This window comes from Mastigoproctus giganteus, chromosome 8 (genome assembly GCF_048544385.1).
Source record: "Mastigoproctus giganteus isolate SK-2022 chromosome 8, ASM4854438v1, whole genome shotgun sequence".
NCBI classification, from domain to species: Eukaryota; Metazoa; Arthropoda; class Arachnida; order Uropygi; family Thelyphonidae; genus Mastigoproctus; species Mastigoproctus giganteus.
The window spans coordinates 90068742-90082969 of NC_143582.1; the positions used below are offsets into that span (position 1 = coordinate 90068742).

The following is a 14228-nucleotide window of genomic DNA, read 5'->3' on the forward strand; positions in this document are numbered from 1 at the left end:
ATCTTAGTAGCTTCGAAGATTACTTCCTTGAATGCTTCCCATTTAAAATTTGCTGTTGGTAACATCATCAGTTGGTCCCACTGTATAGAACCTAAAAAATCTCTGAGACCATTGTAGTTGCCTTTACGAAAACGAAAATCCTTCCCTTTATCCCTGGTAGTTACATCTTTAAGTAAATCCCACATCAGTACACTGTGATCACTGCTACCTAGTGGTTCCTTTATCTGTAAATTCTTAATGCATGAATAATCACTGCTGATAATCAGATCAAGAGTGTTACTTCCTCTGGTTGCTTCTCTAACATGCTGCTGTAGAAAACAGTCATCCAGTAAATCCACAAAAGTCTTGCTAGTGTGCGAGTGACCAACTCACAAGTTCCAGTATATATATCTGGGAAGTTAAAATCCCCCATTATAAGTCACTCTGATTTACTGGCCCTCTGTATTATGTAAAATTATTTATTGTGCTGATCAGAGTCATTTAGCCTATAACAAATTCCTACCCTTATTTATGCTTTCCCTCTGCTTATATCACACCAAACTGACTCACCATATCTCACTGTTCATCTATGTCAACTGGATGTATTTCTTTAGATTTTGTGTGTTTCTTAACTAACAGCATAACCCCCCCCCCTTTCCTATCCTGTCTATCCTTTCTGTACATATTGTACTCCCAAAATTCCAATGCTGTATCCCTTGTATTCATCAGATTTGTTTACTATACTCCTATCATTGGTGTACATGCAAGTATACGTGCACTTGTTCTTACTCTTAGTTACTCTAACTCAGACCACTTATTTATTTGTTCATGACTCTCAGCAATTCCTGTAATCACCAGCAACTTCCTTTCCGAGCTACTGCCCATTCTAATAGAAGCAGTGCAAGAATTATTTCCATCGATGCCTGTGGCTACTGTCAATCTATTAGTCTGTGAATCCCCCTCCCAGTTTTCCAACCCACCTAACCTAACATTGCCTCGATAGCATCAGCAAATATTCTTGCACCCTTTCTATTTAAGTATATCCCATTCCTATGGAAGAAATCTCTCCTGTTAACAAGTACAGACCATGCTTAAAAAAATTCTACTCCATGAGCCTTGTGCAATCTCTCCAGGGCCGAATTGATTGACAAGGTTCTCATCATATACTCCCTCCTATCATGTCTGGGCAGGATTGCAGACACTTTCAAATTTAAATATAATTCTCGAGTTTTTTTCAACATCGACCTGTACTTGTCAAGTAAATCTGCAGATCTCCAACACTTAATGTCGTTAGTGCCATTGTGTAAAACAATATCACCTTTTGTGCCTTTAAAAGATGATATCTGCTCTAGAACACCATCAACTTTTGTGCAAAAAGGATATGCAAATATATTGTGCAAAAAGGATACATATTCCATCTATCCTTTTTGCACAATATATTTCTCGTTTCCCCTGACAATTGAGTCACCAACAATAACTAGCTCCTGTGGGACCAGCACATTCTGCCCTGAAGGTTGCCGCTGTGTTGCTGGTCCATAAGAGTGTGCTCTGGTGTTGAGTTGGGCAGCAGAGAACTTGATGGGCATCTCATTTTAATTCCTTCAAGGGCATCCACCTGATTATTTAAGCTCTCATAGACACCCATCAGAATGCTGAGTTGGTGCCTAATTTCACATTATCTGCACCTTGCACACACAAAGACTGTCTCAGACCACTGTAGTTACCTTTACAAAAGAAAAAACCCTTCCGTTTACTCCTGATGGTAGTTACCTCTTTGAGTAAATCCCACTTCAGCACACTCTTATTACTGCCACCTAGTGGTTCCTTTATCTGCAGACTGTTAATGCATGAAGAATCACCACTGATGATCAGATCAAGAGTATTACCCCCTAGGTGCCTCCCAAACATACTGCTGTAGAAAAGAATCATCTAATAAATCCACAAAAGCTTTGCTAGTGTGTGAGTGATCACCCCACAAATTCCAGTCAATATTCCCCACTGTTAAAAAATGTAGTATATTTGGATGTATATTTCAACTTCTTCCTGTGGACCTTATCGCATGTTTTTGCAAGTATGCATAAACATGCCATTTGAGTAAGTTGCTAATAGGAAAAAAAAAAAAAAGAAAGAACCCAAACTGAAAACCGTATTGGAAAGCATCTTATGTTTTAGTACAGCTTTGGGTATCTTCTGTATGTGACTTCTGGAGCTTACAAAGAACTTTGTAAGCAGGCCTTTAGCTGCCATGTTCTTTTTAAGTGGAGTTGTAGTTATCATATAACTTGTAAGCTTTTGAAAGTATTTGAAGTTTAATTTCATATCAGGCAAAGGTGCACAGATATTCTGAAATGTCAGATACCTTTTATTATGTACATTAAGAGTACATGTTGTTTTCTCAAATAACTTTTAGTATGTGCATTAAGAGTACATGCTGTTTTCAAACTTAAACAGTTTCTTTATTACCAGGAACTGTTTAATAGTCTAATATTTGCATTCAAAATGCCCTTTTTAAATTATGCTACAGTAAAAACTTTTGCACAGAATTTACTTATGACACAATATGTACTTCAATCCAACCATATAAACAATGAAGTTAATGGACTTATTTTACAGAATTGCCCAATTCAGGTCAAGTGCTCTTGTAATGAGATATGTGTTGCCGCTTTTGAGCTGCTTTGGTGTTTATTAGTTTTCAACCTGAGTTCCACGGAACTCATGTGACTACTACATTTAATGAAAATTAAAGTTTTTTTAATTTTTTTTTTATTTTTAGTTTGCACTGTATATAAATTTCTTCCTTTAAATTCATTTAATTATCAAGGGTGTTAATGGGATTCTCGAGAGTCCAACTGGAACAGGAAAGACTTTATCTTTATTGTGTTCTACTTTGGGATGGTTGGAAACTCGCAGAGCTCAACAGCAAGCTTCTCTAGTTGCTGGATGTCTGAATAATGAAAATAGTAATAACAGTAGTCAGGGTTTTATTGCTGATATATATAGCAGAATCGAGAAAACTGTAGGAAATAATTCATCAAACTTTTGTAAGTATAAAATCCCAGTTGTTTTAATTCATTGTTATTAATTAAACAGTAAAATTTGTTTCTAATTGCATTTCTTGCTAATATTTATTTAACTAAACAAACTACTATACAGGTTAAAATTGACAATTAATTACAGTTTCTTTACTTTACGTATGGAATAGCAGTAAGTATAATTGAGAAGTAAAGAACAGATGGGGTACCATATCTTTTCATTTGCATTGGTCCTTTTGATTTGCTATATTTTCAAACTTTGTGTCAAAAGGGTTTGGCATAATTCACACGAAATTACCATCCCATTTTTAAATCATGGATAGTAGTTGTAATTTTTTAGTTTTAAGTGGCACAAAACTGTTAACCGAAAAATCAGACAACTACAAATAATAAGCATAAGAACAATGTGCACTATGTAGAAACAAATGTGAAAATAGATGTAGCAATTCAAAGTGAAGATAATAGTTCATATTCAGTGACTGATTATTTGCATTATCGTAGAACATAGCTTGTTGAACATGGAAGCACATTATTCAGTAATGTTTTTTTTTTTTTTTTTTTTTGTATTGAAATAGTGCAAAAATATGGATGTTGAGGAACAAAACAGCAGGCATCATTAGTGAAATTGGACAGAAAAATAATGAGCATGTAGTGATGTCATTGAAAAATGTACTATTTTCATTTGTTACAGATTACAATAATCAAAATATCAAATCATCATATTGCAAGCAGTTTGCTCTCAGTGCCAGAGTGGAAGATGACTTTATAGGGTACAGTTTTTAGAAACCTCTGACCAACTTGAAAGCATGTGGGATTCCTTTAGAAATTTGTCAGCACTTATCGTTGATAATGTTCTTGTTATGATAAGGCCTAAAAACTGTAGTGAGTGAGTGAGTGAGTGAGTGAGAGAGAGAGAGAGAGTTTAGTGAGATGTATGGTTTCTAATTACAAGCTATTCAGAGTTAAAAGAAGAGATTGAGCACCACGTAGTAATAGGCCGCCGTTGTCATTCATTATTTTGTGCTGCAATAGGGAGGACTGTATGCCTTCCTGTGAAAGTGGATGACTATTTGGAGGACGTTTGCTACTATCTATAAAGAAGTACAAAAAGGAAAAACAGATTGAAACAATTTCACTTAACTTTCCATCACTTGTGTGCTGAATTTAACAAAGATGCTTGTGTGATGTGTGTCTTAGACACCTTTTTTTCTGTTTTATAAAAAATTAATTTTTAGCTTTTTTACTAAATTGAAAACAGTGATCTATTAATTAGGATTTATCAAACTCTGATTTAAAAAACATTGAATAACAAAAATAAACCAGAGAAACCAATGATTATAATAAGGAACATTTTCTTAAAATTTACCAAGTTGTTTTTCTGTTGAACTAAAATGCACACTGCTTGAGTGGTATCTGTCTGATAGGTGCCACAGCTGTTCTCATTTTGTTTCTTGGCTAGTGTAACATCCAAAAAAATGAAAAGACAAAGGAGCCAGCAACTAAGGCAGCTTTGGAGTGCCTTAATTGCTGTTGCTTTGTTCCTTAACTGAACTTGTCTTCTTTTTGTCTGATTGTGTGATCTTAGTTTCTGTGTCTTATTTTATTATTATTATTTTTTTAATTTTCAGTTGAAAATTATTTATTTACAAGCTTTACAAAATGCAGAACAAAGATAAATATGTAAAAACAAAAAGAATATTTTTAGCCTTAGAATCTATTCAGGGTTATAACTATAGCAATTATTACAAATGAAATGGCTCTGTATTCTAGTTTGGTTCATTTGAATAAGCATCAGTAAGATTGCTATGACAAGGGATACTCATTCAAATTCAGTCATTTGACATTCAAACTCATTTCATACCTCATTCAGATTCTCTTCTTCTTTCAAATTCATTTTGTTCATTCATTTGAATTCTTCAATTGAAATATACATGTTTAATATTTCAATTGAAGCATTCAATTGAAATATTGAATGCTTCAACAAGCATTTTATCCAGAAAATGTTTTTTGGTTTATTAAGATGAAATAAAAACATTAAATTTCCAAACAAAATATTAGAAATATTTTGTTCTAAATCTGAAGTCAGTATTAATCGTTCTAAATCTGAAGACAGTATTAATGTTTTGTTTAAGAACATGTGCCAAGTAAATTACACTATTATGTATGCAACCTACCAAATTATATTATGTATGCAACCTACCAAAATTACTCAGTTAACGTCACCTCACTTAAAATATAGTTTTAAAAACTTAATGATGCCAATTTATAACTACTTATGTAGTTGGCTATGTAGAAATGATGCAAATGCACTAACTTGTACATTAGTTTTAAAAACTTTAAAAAGAATCAAAGAATATAAAGTTGGCTATTCATATATAAGTTAAGTTCCTATGAGAGTAGAATAGCACCAATTTTAGGCAAAAAGAAATCCTAGAATCAACAACTACCACAAAAACAACAGAATTTCAGTTAAAAAAAATGAAAAGAAAACAAAAGTCAAAAATTTTCTTAAAGGCCAAAAAACACTTCACACATTACAGATCAACTTGTGCCTGTTGTAGGATTCAGTACTTTTCATTGCTCTGTGACTGTCCCATGTTATCTTTTTCGGCTCTGTTTGAACAGTCAGCTCTGCAGTCATCCATTTTGCAATCCTCCTGTGCAATATTTTTTTGAAGGTATGTTCATGGGTTCTGATTTTTGCTTTAAAAGTATTCCATAATTCAAATGTTCTGCAATCTACCCAATTCACAGATGTCATATAGCACCTTAAACTGTCAAAGTCCCCTCTTCTGAAGCTAAAACCCATGCCTTTACCTTTAACTACTGCAACATCTTTTTTCTTCCAACTGATAATTGCATGATCACTTCCTGACAATGGTTAATGTACTTTAAGCCCTGTGATGTGATCTGATTCATTAGTAATTATGAGTTCAAGAATATTCTCACCCCTAGTACTTTCTCTAACATGCTGGTACAAATAATAATCATCTAGTTTATTTCAAGTTTTTTTTTTCCTATGGTGACTTTCCCTCCCAATTTTCCAATCAGTCTGGGGCAGATTAAAGTTACCCATAATATAATAAGACATTCATGCTTGATTACCCATTCTATCTGCATGTCAAGACTCTCCTCATATTCTTCACTATCTTCTAGTCTGTAGATTACTCCCACTCTCATTGTTCCTTTTCTTCCAACTAACTCACACCACAGATTCTATGCTGGCAGATTTAACTTCAGACTTAGCAAAAGTTATTTTTGTGCTCAGGCTGCTTTTGATAAGAAGTGTGATGACCCTTACACCCCTTCAGTCTTTCCTAAATTATACATATCGTAGTGGAACTCATCATTACCAATTTCCAGGTGGCACCACGTTTCTATTAGTCCTATTATATCAGCATTAGTTGTTCTAACCAGGAGTTCAAATTCAGCCATTTTATTGACAACACTCCTGACATCACTGTAGACACAGCTGAGACTAAGTAATTTTCTATAGTTTACTGCCTCAACACATCCCCTTGAAGTTATTTAGGTTTGTATCCCAAGCTTTATCTTCCCCCCTCATTTGAAACATTGCTGCCCTCAGAACATCTTATCAACATCAGTTGTTGTGACAACAAACAAGAATTCATATTCATCATAATGGGTTAATGTAAGATAATGGTTTCTTTTTAGTATAAAATTTCTCTGCATCTATCATTAAATATCATAAGAAAATACTGTTTTTTAAAATTTGGGAAGGCATCAAATAAGTGTTATTTATTTTATTTGTACATGTGTGATAAAATTAAAGTTTGTATTATTAAAATAAACCAGATGAAATTAGTTTTTTCTAGTTTATAATTTTAAGCCTTTCGAAATAAATATTTAAAAAAAAGTAAATTTTCTGTTATTCTCAGAGATGAATGCATAGGGTGAGAGGAGTTTAATGAAAGACAGGAAATGTTTTGGGTGCAAATTTGCACTTTTAACAATCTCCAATTCTTTTTAGTTAAAAAAGAAAAAACAATCTAGTGATTAATTTAAATTTTATTATTTTGTATGGAGTAATTTATTCTTATGTTATTTTAGTGTTGCCAAAGATCATATATAGTTCTAGGACACATTCACAGCTTTCCCAAGCTATTCAAGAACTTAAAAGGACAAGTTACAAATAGTAAGGAAACTTTGATAACATATTTCAATTTTATAGTTTGATTTTTTTTTATAAAAAATATGTATAGGGTGCCCCACAAGTCTTCTTCTTCCTCAGAGGTTTTTTATTTGACAAAATACCAATTTAAAGAAGGAAAAGGGGGAAATATGGAAAAAATTGTGGGTTTCCAGTTTTTAGTGCTGAAATGTTTTTACTTAGAATGATTCATTACTCTCTTGGAATTTCAGTAACAAAAGGTTCTGGTGATTGTAACTTTGACATGACTTACAACACTGCTACATAAATAAACACTTTGTTGGGTATGCTGGAACATTATTTCTGTAAAAGTAAAAAAAAAAAAAAAAAAAAAAAGTGATTTTGCTAAAATGTTCAGGGGAGAAAAACATAAAAAGGTGACAGTATCCAAATTTCTGGATATTGGATAGGTATAGTGCTGCTCTAATAAAAAAAAAAACCAAAAAAAAAAAAAAAAACCAAGCTCCAGAAGAAAAGAGCTGTTTTTCTGAAAATTTTTAATACAACATAAACCATTTTCCTTAGGCAATGCATGCTCTTAATACCAAAACATATATTTACTTCTATAAGGTAAATAAAAATACATACTTTTGCCAAGTATGAAATCTTTGAATAACCTTTGAAAAATAATTTCTGTTTTGTCCCAACTCATAAACAACTTCAAAAGGTACACCTCTTTAACTTAGCAGGAATCCTCAACAGTACAAATTCTTCTTCTTCTTTTCCTCCCCAAATAAAAATGAGAATGATCAAAAGCTCTACCTTTTACCTTCTTACAACTGTATTTACTGTTATGAACAAACTCGGCTTGAACAATGTGTATCATATATATAGCAGTGTATTTTTATTTAAGTAGTAATGAGTTGAATGTTCAAAACTGACTAAAAGAATTTACCTTCCCAGTTAGACTGGATGATTCTTCTTATTTTTCAATATTGACATTATTGCTTTTAAACCATGTAATTGCACATTTTGAATTACCTATACTGCCAAGTTACACTCTTTCTTACTAATGCTATTTCAGGTTATGACTGTCCACAAGTGCATGTTGCATATTTTGATTTATATATTTTGTACGTAAAAATGTATGTGTAGTTCTTATATATATATATATCCAGATTCAATGTAAACAGTGAGTGCAGAAAAAACAATGTTTCAAAAAAATGAAAAGCATTAAATATTGAAATAAAAATGGAAGTTTTAAATTTGATAAAAATGGTCTCTGACATGTCTGGTAAATTGGATGGTCTGATGAATGGTTACAGATTTGTAAAGAAGAAAAAAGCAAGCCAAGCAACAGACTTTGCATTCATTCTTAAAAAAAAAAAACTGGACCAATACAAGAATATTTCCTCCCTTCTCCTTCCTCCAATTGAAAAATTAGCCAAAAAAAATGAAATAGTACTGCCCATACATATTTGCTTTCAGTAAAGCTTTATTTAATAACCTTTGAGTTTTAATATGTTATTTACCAATAATAGCATAATAGGTATTGATGATAAAAATAAGTTTGAAAATGAGGTAAGTAAGTTATAGCCTTTATGGAATCTATCCCTGACTTTTATATGAAAATGTGCATGCTGTAGTATGCATTTATACTATATTATTATTAGCTATATGGTGCAAGGAAGCCTGAGGCTTATGCTGCACCAGCCAAAAAAAAAATTCCTGAGTTACCCTGAGAGAGAGTCACAAGTAGAAAGGAATCACCAAGAAAGAGAAGAATAATGATATCTAGCTCAGGACCCTGGGTGTGCTCACCAGATGTGATCCTCTATTAGCAATTCACAAACTGTGCATCGTGACGCCTTGGGGAGGTGCCATAATTTACCAGGGACATTGCGGACGATGTAATAGTTTGTGATATTTCCGTGGCAAATACAGGGCTTCCCCGGTATCCGAGTATTCATTATTCGAGTCCTCCACAGTTATAAGGATTAATTTCTGAAACCGATACAAGCAATGAAAATGACATGGAGGGTTTTTGGAAAAGTTTTAATATTCTGCACAGTATAAAAATGATTGCAGAAGTTTGGAAAGAAATTTTGTGTAGATTAACGAATAGCTCATGGAAGAATTTATACCCTGATGCTGTTCGTGAATATGAAGAATACAGTGTGACCCGGTTACAAAATGAAATTTTAAATCTTGCAAAAGCAGCTGGATTCCACGAAGTTTATGTTGGGAATATTGCACAATTGCTTTAATCAAGTGCAAAATCACTTATAAACGAGGAGCTAGCAGAATTAGACCAACTACCCACAGAAGAGGAAGCCAAAAATGATGACTTGATGGAATCACCAAAGGATAAATATTTGAAATTTAAAGAATTAAAGGAAGCTCTTGAGAAACTTTTGTGAGAATGACCCTCTTCATGATTGTGCAGCAAATGTTAAGTGTGATGTTAGACTTAACTAAAGGCTACGACACAATTATAACTGAAAAAATACAGCAAAAAAAACAAACAACTCTGGATTCACTCTTTAGTCATAAAACTGGAAAATGGTGTAATTTTATTTAACCTTACATTGTTCAACATATTATAATAAAAATGTCTAATATAATAATTATCTAATTTTACAGTTTCTTCAATCCATTTTTTATTATGTACAAGTACATAGTACACATTATGAAAATTTGGTCCACTCTTTAACTGGATTTGTTTTAAGTGGAATTTTCTGGAACCAGTTATCCTTGAATAACGAGGACCCCTGTATTAAAAATTTGTTAAGAATGATTTTTTACTAATAGATATCTACTACACTTTGAGAAATATTTTACAGAAAATTTTGAAGAGTACATACGGAAGAGGACATTACCCTTAAATATTTTATAGTCTTATATCACTGCACACCATCAGGCATCTCTCATATTGTGAAGTTATACTTCTTAACTGGGTTGTCACTATTGCAACACCAGGGTACCTGCCCACCCACCGAAGGCGCCTCCGTAGCCAGGTGGGAAGGAGCAGCAGTGTGTAACACACGCTTCTTGATTAGACCGGCGTTCGAGCCCGTCACCACCAAATACGGAGGATGCGGAAAGGTCAGGGAATAACCACCGCATATTCCCGGAGCAATATGGCCTTAGTTGCTAATGCTCCTAAAAACGAAATAACAAACAATAGCCCACCCACCGAAGAGAAGCCAACAAGCTTTGAAACGGTGCCATCTGGGTGGTGGTATCTGCTGAGAATAAATAACAGTAGTCTTCTCCACTGGTGAAGTGTTATTTATTCGAGGTAGTACAATATCATGGTAACTCGTAGGCATTCACAATATGAGATATAACCAAAACAGTGCCAATTTAATTAAACTACTTTGGTAGATGGCTATGTTAAAATGATGTTTTTGCACTAACCTACATGTTAATCATTCTATCTTGTAGCATGAGGCCTTTGCCTTTAAATATTTTATAGTCTTATAACTGCATAAACAACATCACTCTTTTTATTCAGTCTTGTTTTATCACTCTCTATAGTTTGAGAAAAACAAAATTGTGACATAGTTAAACATTTGTATTAGTATCATTTACATGAGTGTGTGCATGCACAAATTTGTCAGTTAACAGTTTTAACATCTTTGAATATCTTCTTCACCATTGGCATTTACGGAACCTTTTATAAACTGCAGGTGACATACTCCACGATACGAAATGCACCCCAATATCATTTGGCTGGTAGGGAATTTCACTGTAGACACCATACAGTCTGGATAGTATTCTTCACCACATCTATGACGTATCATTTGTTTTCCATCAGAGCCATGCAAGTTGAATTTCTTCTCATCTGAGAAAATAATTGCCTTCCACTGCTCGGGGGCTCAATTTGACATGCTCCTTATACCAAATTAATTAGGCCTTTTTCATTTTTTGTGTGAGGAGGGGCTTCTTCTTAGGACGACGGGCTGCAAGTCCATTTTTGAAGAGGCATTTTCTGACTGTTACTGCACTTGCTACCACTCCTGTATGTTCTTCCCATTCTCTTTTCAACTCAGACGAAGAAGCTTTACGGTTTTTAAGGCATAAGAACTTCAAAACGCTGTCCTGTTTACTGTCGACTGATTACAAGACACTTTGTAAGCAATATGATGGGAAATACAATCACGTAAAGCAATAGTACAACCCTTTCTTCGTGGCGTCAACTGCACCGAACTCGCCATCCTGACACAAGCAAGGAATGACTGCAACTCTTGCAGAGCATGCTTATACAGGGTGTCTCAAAAATATTGGTACAAACATTTAGGGGAGATAGGTAACATCTAAAGGAATGTGAATCGCATAGGAACCCATAACCAGAAACGTCACCATAAGTCGGTAGACGGCGCTGTTTATCAGTTCGCGATAGGGAAAATTTCTGGTTTACTCATTCAAGCAGTAGTCGCTGCACAAAGAGCATGCATCGATATACGAACTGTGAGCTGGCAGACATGCACCTAGTGTATGAATTAGCAGAGGGCAATGGACGAGCCGCTCAATGAATTTATGGAGAATGTGTCCCAGACAGACAGACATGTACCGGACCACCGTTTCTTTGCACTTGTGCATCAAAATTTGTGCGATTATGGGTCATTTAGAAGTAACAGGAGTAGTGCGGGCAGACCATGTTTGACGCGAACTCCCGCTATGGAAGAAAGTGTGTTGAATGCCGTCCAGAATAATCCTACTATCAGCACACATGCTGTTGCCTCTGCCTTAGGAGTGTCTCGTTGCAGTCTACAGCATGTCTGGCACGACGATTCCTTACACCCCTTTCATCTCCAAAGGATTCAGTTACTGCTCCCCCAAGATCATCTGCACGTGTGGCTTTTGCGCAGTGGTTTCTCCAAGAGTGTTCAAGACTTGAATTTTCCAGCCTATGTTTTGTTCACGGATGAGGTTTATTTCACTCGGGAAGGCTTATTCCATCAGCACAATGCTCATGTGTGGGCTCACGACAACCCACACGGCGTGTGCCCCCATGCAGCACAACATCGCTTCGCAATAAATGTGTGGGCAGGTATGGTCGGTGACTGCTTAGTCGGCCCATACCTGTTACCATCCCGAACTTCGCTAAATATCGGATCTTTCTTGAACAAGTTCTACCAGGGTTACTTGACGATGTTCCAGCAAATGTGAGATGCAACATTTGCTGGCCGACCGGGCTAGCCGAGCGGGTAAAGTACCTGCCCGGCAACCCAAAGGTCGCGGGTTCGATTCCCGCCTCGGGCTTGGATCAAAGTACTGCAAAAACCTTGGGAGGTGCAATATGGCCACAGAAGCCGATGCGCCAACAACTACCAAATCAAAAAAAAAAAAAAAAAAAGCAACATTTGCTGAACATGACAGGGCGCCTGCCCATTATGGAAGGTGTGTTCGTGACCATTTGAACAGGCGTTTTGGGCGTTGATGGATTGGCCGTGGTGGACCCGTTGCCTGGCCCCCCAAGCTCACCTGATTTATCGAGCCTTGATTTCTTTCTGTGTGGGGCCCTCAAATCTATAGTGTATGAATCACCTGTGGAGACGGAAATGGATCTCGTGGCGAGACTTGTCTGCGCTGCTGCTAGTCAAAGAAACTCCAGGTGTGTTCGACCATGTCCGCCAATCCATGGTGCGTCGGTGTCACACATGCATTGCGTCTCATGGTGGAACCTTCGAGCATCTGTTGTAACATCATGAAATGCATCGATCTCGTACTCTATTGTTAATATTATGTCAAATAAATGTTTGCCTCTAGTTACTATCTTGTGTCATTTCTGCTTCTTGTGCCTCTGCCGTGATGTTTCCGGTTATGGGTTCCTATGTGATTCACATTCCTTTAGATGTTACCTACCTTCTCTAAATGTTTGTACCAATATTTTTGAGATGGCTGATGCAATATTACGTCATCACCTATGCATGTCAATTTTATCTGATGCAATTGCCATATACGTTATTCGGATGACAGTTACAATTTTAAGGGGTGATGCATTTTCTTTGAACACCAGTGTAGATCAGTGAATTGGCAATTTTCGGGGATAGTAGATGATTTGTTGTGAACCTAACACCAAAGCTCTTTGCAAATAGTACCAGAAACTTTTACACCAAAGCTCTTTGGTGTAAAAAACCAAAGCTCTTTGCAAATAGTACCAGAAACAATACGAAACATTGTAAGTATGGTTCCACCTAGAAATATGTGAAATCAGGATTACATAAGGAAATCACCTGTACCTGTTATTATTTTACATGTAATGGTTTGAAATAAAACAGGGGAGATTCACTTTGGAATTAAATAGAGCCACCAATGTGCCTATCTGTTTAATGGATCACCTTTAGGGGAACTGTCATAGGAGTGCCTGTGATAGTTACAACAAATCGTCTTTAATAATCTGTGTCACTTATGAAGTAAGTTGCCAATTTTAGGCTTAGGTAATATTGTTAAACCTATAGGCTACTTCTGTTTCAAATATGAAAATAAATATTCTTTTTCTTTCAGTGTGTGCATGTATGTAGACATTCTTTGCACTTATGCATCTTAAGGCAAAGTGCATTTTTACACAAGAACAATGTAAAAATTTGGATTATATTCCTGTCCCAGCAACCAGATAATTTATATTTATAAAATGGTCTGTAATATTATACCCAGGCAAAAATAAACATAAATGTAACTTATAAAGACTAGATAAATCTTATTTTGATATGGCTGCAATAATGACTTGAAAAAAATATTGAAAAATAATAAGTTGAAAAAATTACTGAAGGAATAAAGTAGACCTATGGCATTAGAACTTACCTCTTGCCCTTGTTTATGAAATTGCCCTTGTTCATAAAAACTCTTTCTGGTCATTTCTTAAATTTTTGTTAAATTCAGGGGCTTACAGCATTGAACTTGATTCTGAATATGAATCAAACTCAATGATAAGATAAATGTGAAGAAGTGTTTCGATATCAGCAGTAATCATGAACTTACTGCTGGTTTTCGCTGTTGCTTGCATTGGCAGAGTTCTTAACATAATCTTTAACTCTTGCTTCGTTTTTTATCATTGTTACTCCCAACATATGAGAGGTATTCTTGGTTTGATTGACTTG

General features: G+C 35.2%; 1 protein-coding gene across 1 annotated transcript in view; it reads left to right on the plus strand.

Annotated features, from left to right (window-relative positions):
* Positions 1-14228, plus strand: part of LOC150081711 (regulator of telomere elongation helicase 1 homolog) — a 281392-nt gene that overhangs the window by 23104 nt on the left and 244060 nt on the right. The window contains exons 2-3 of the mRNA XM_090380292.1: positions 2801-3020; positions 7083-7167. Of these exons, the coding sequence (XP_090236418.1) occupies positions 2801-3020; positions 7083-7167 (305 nt within the window). The remainder of the gene's footprint in view (positions 1-2800; positions 3021-7082; positions 7168-14228) is intronic.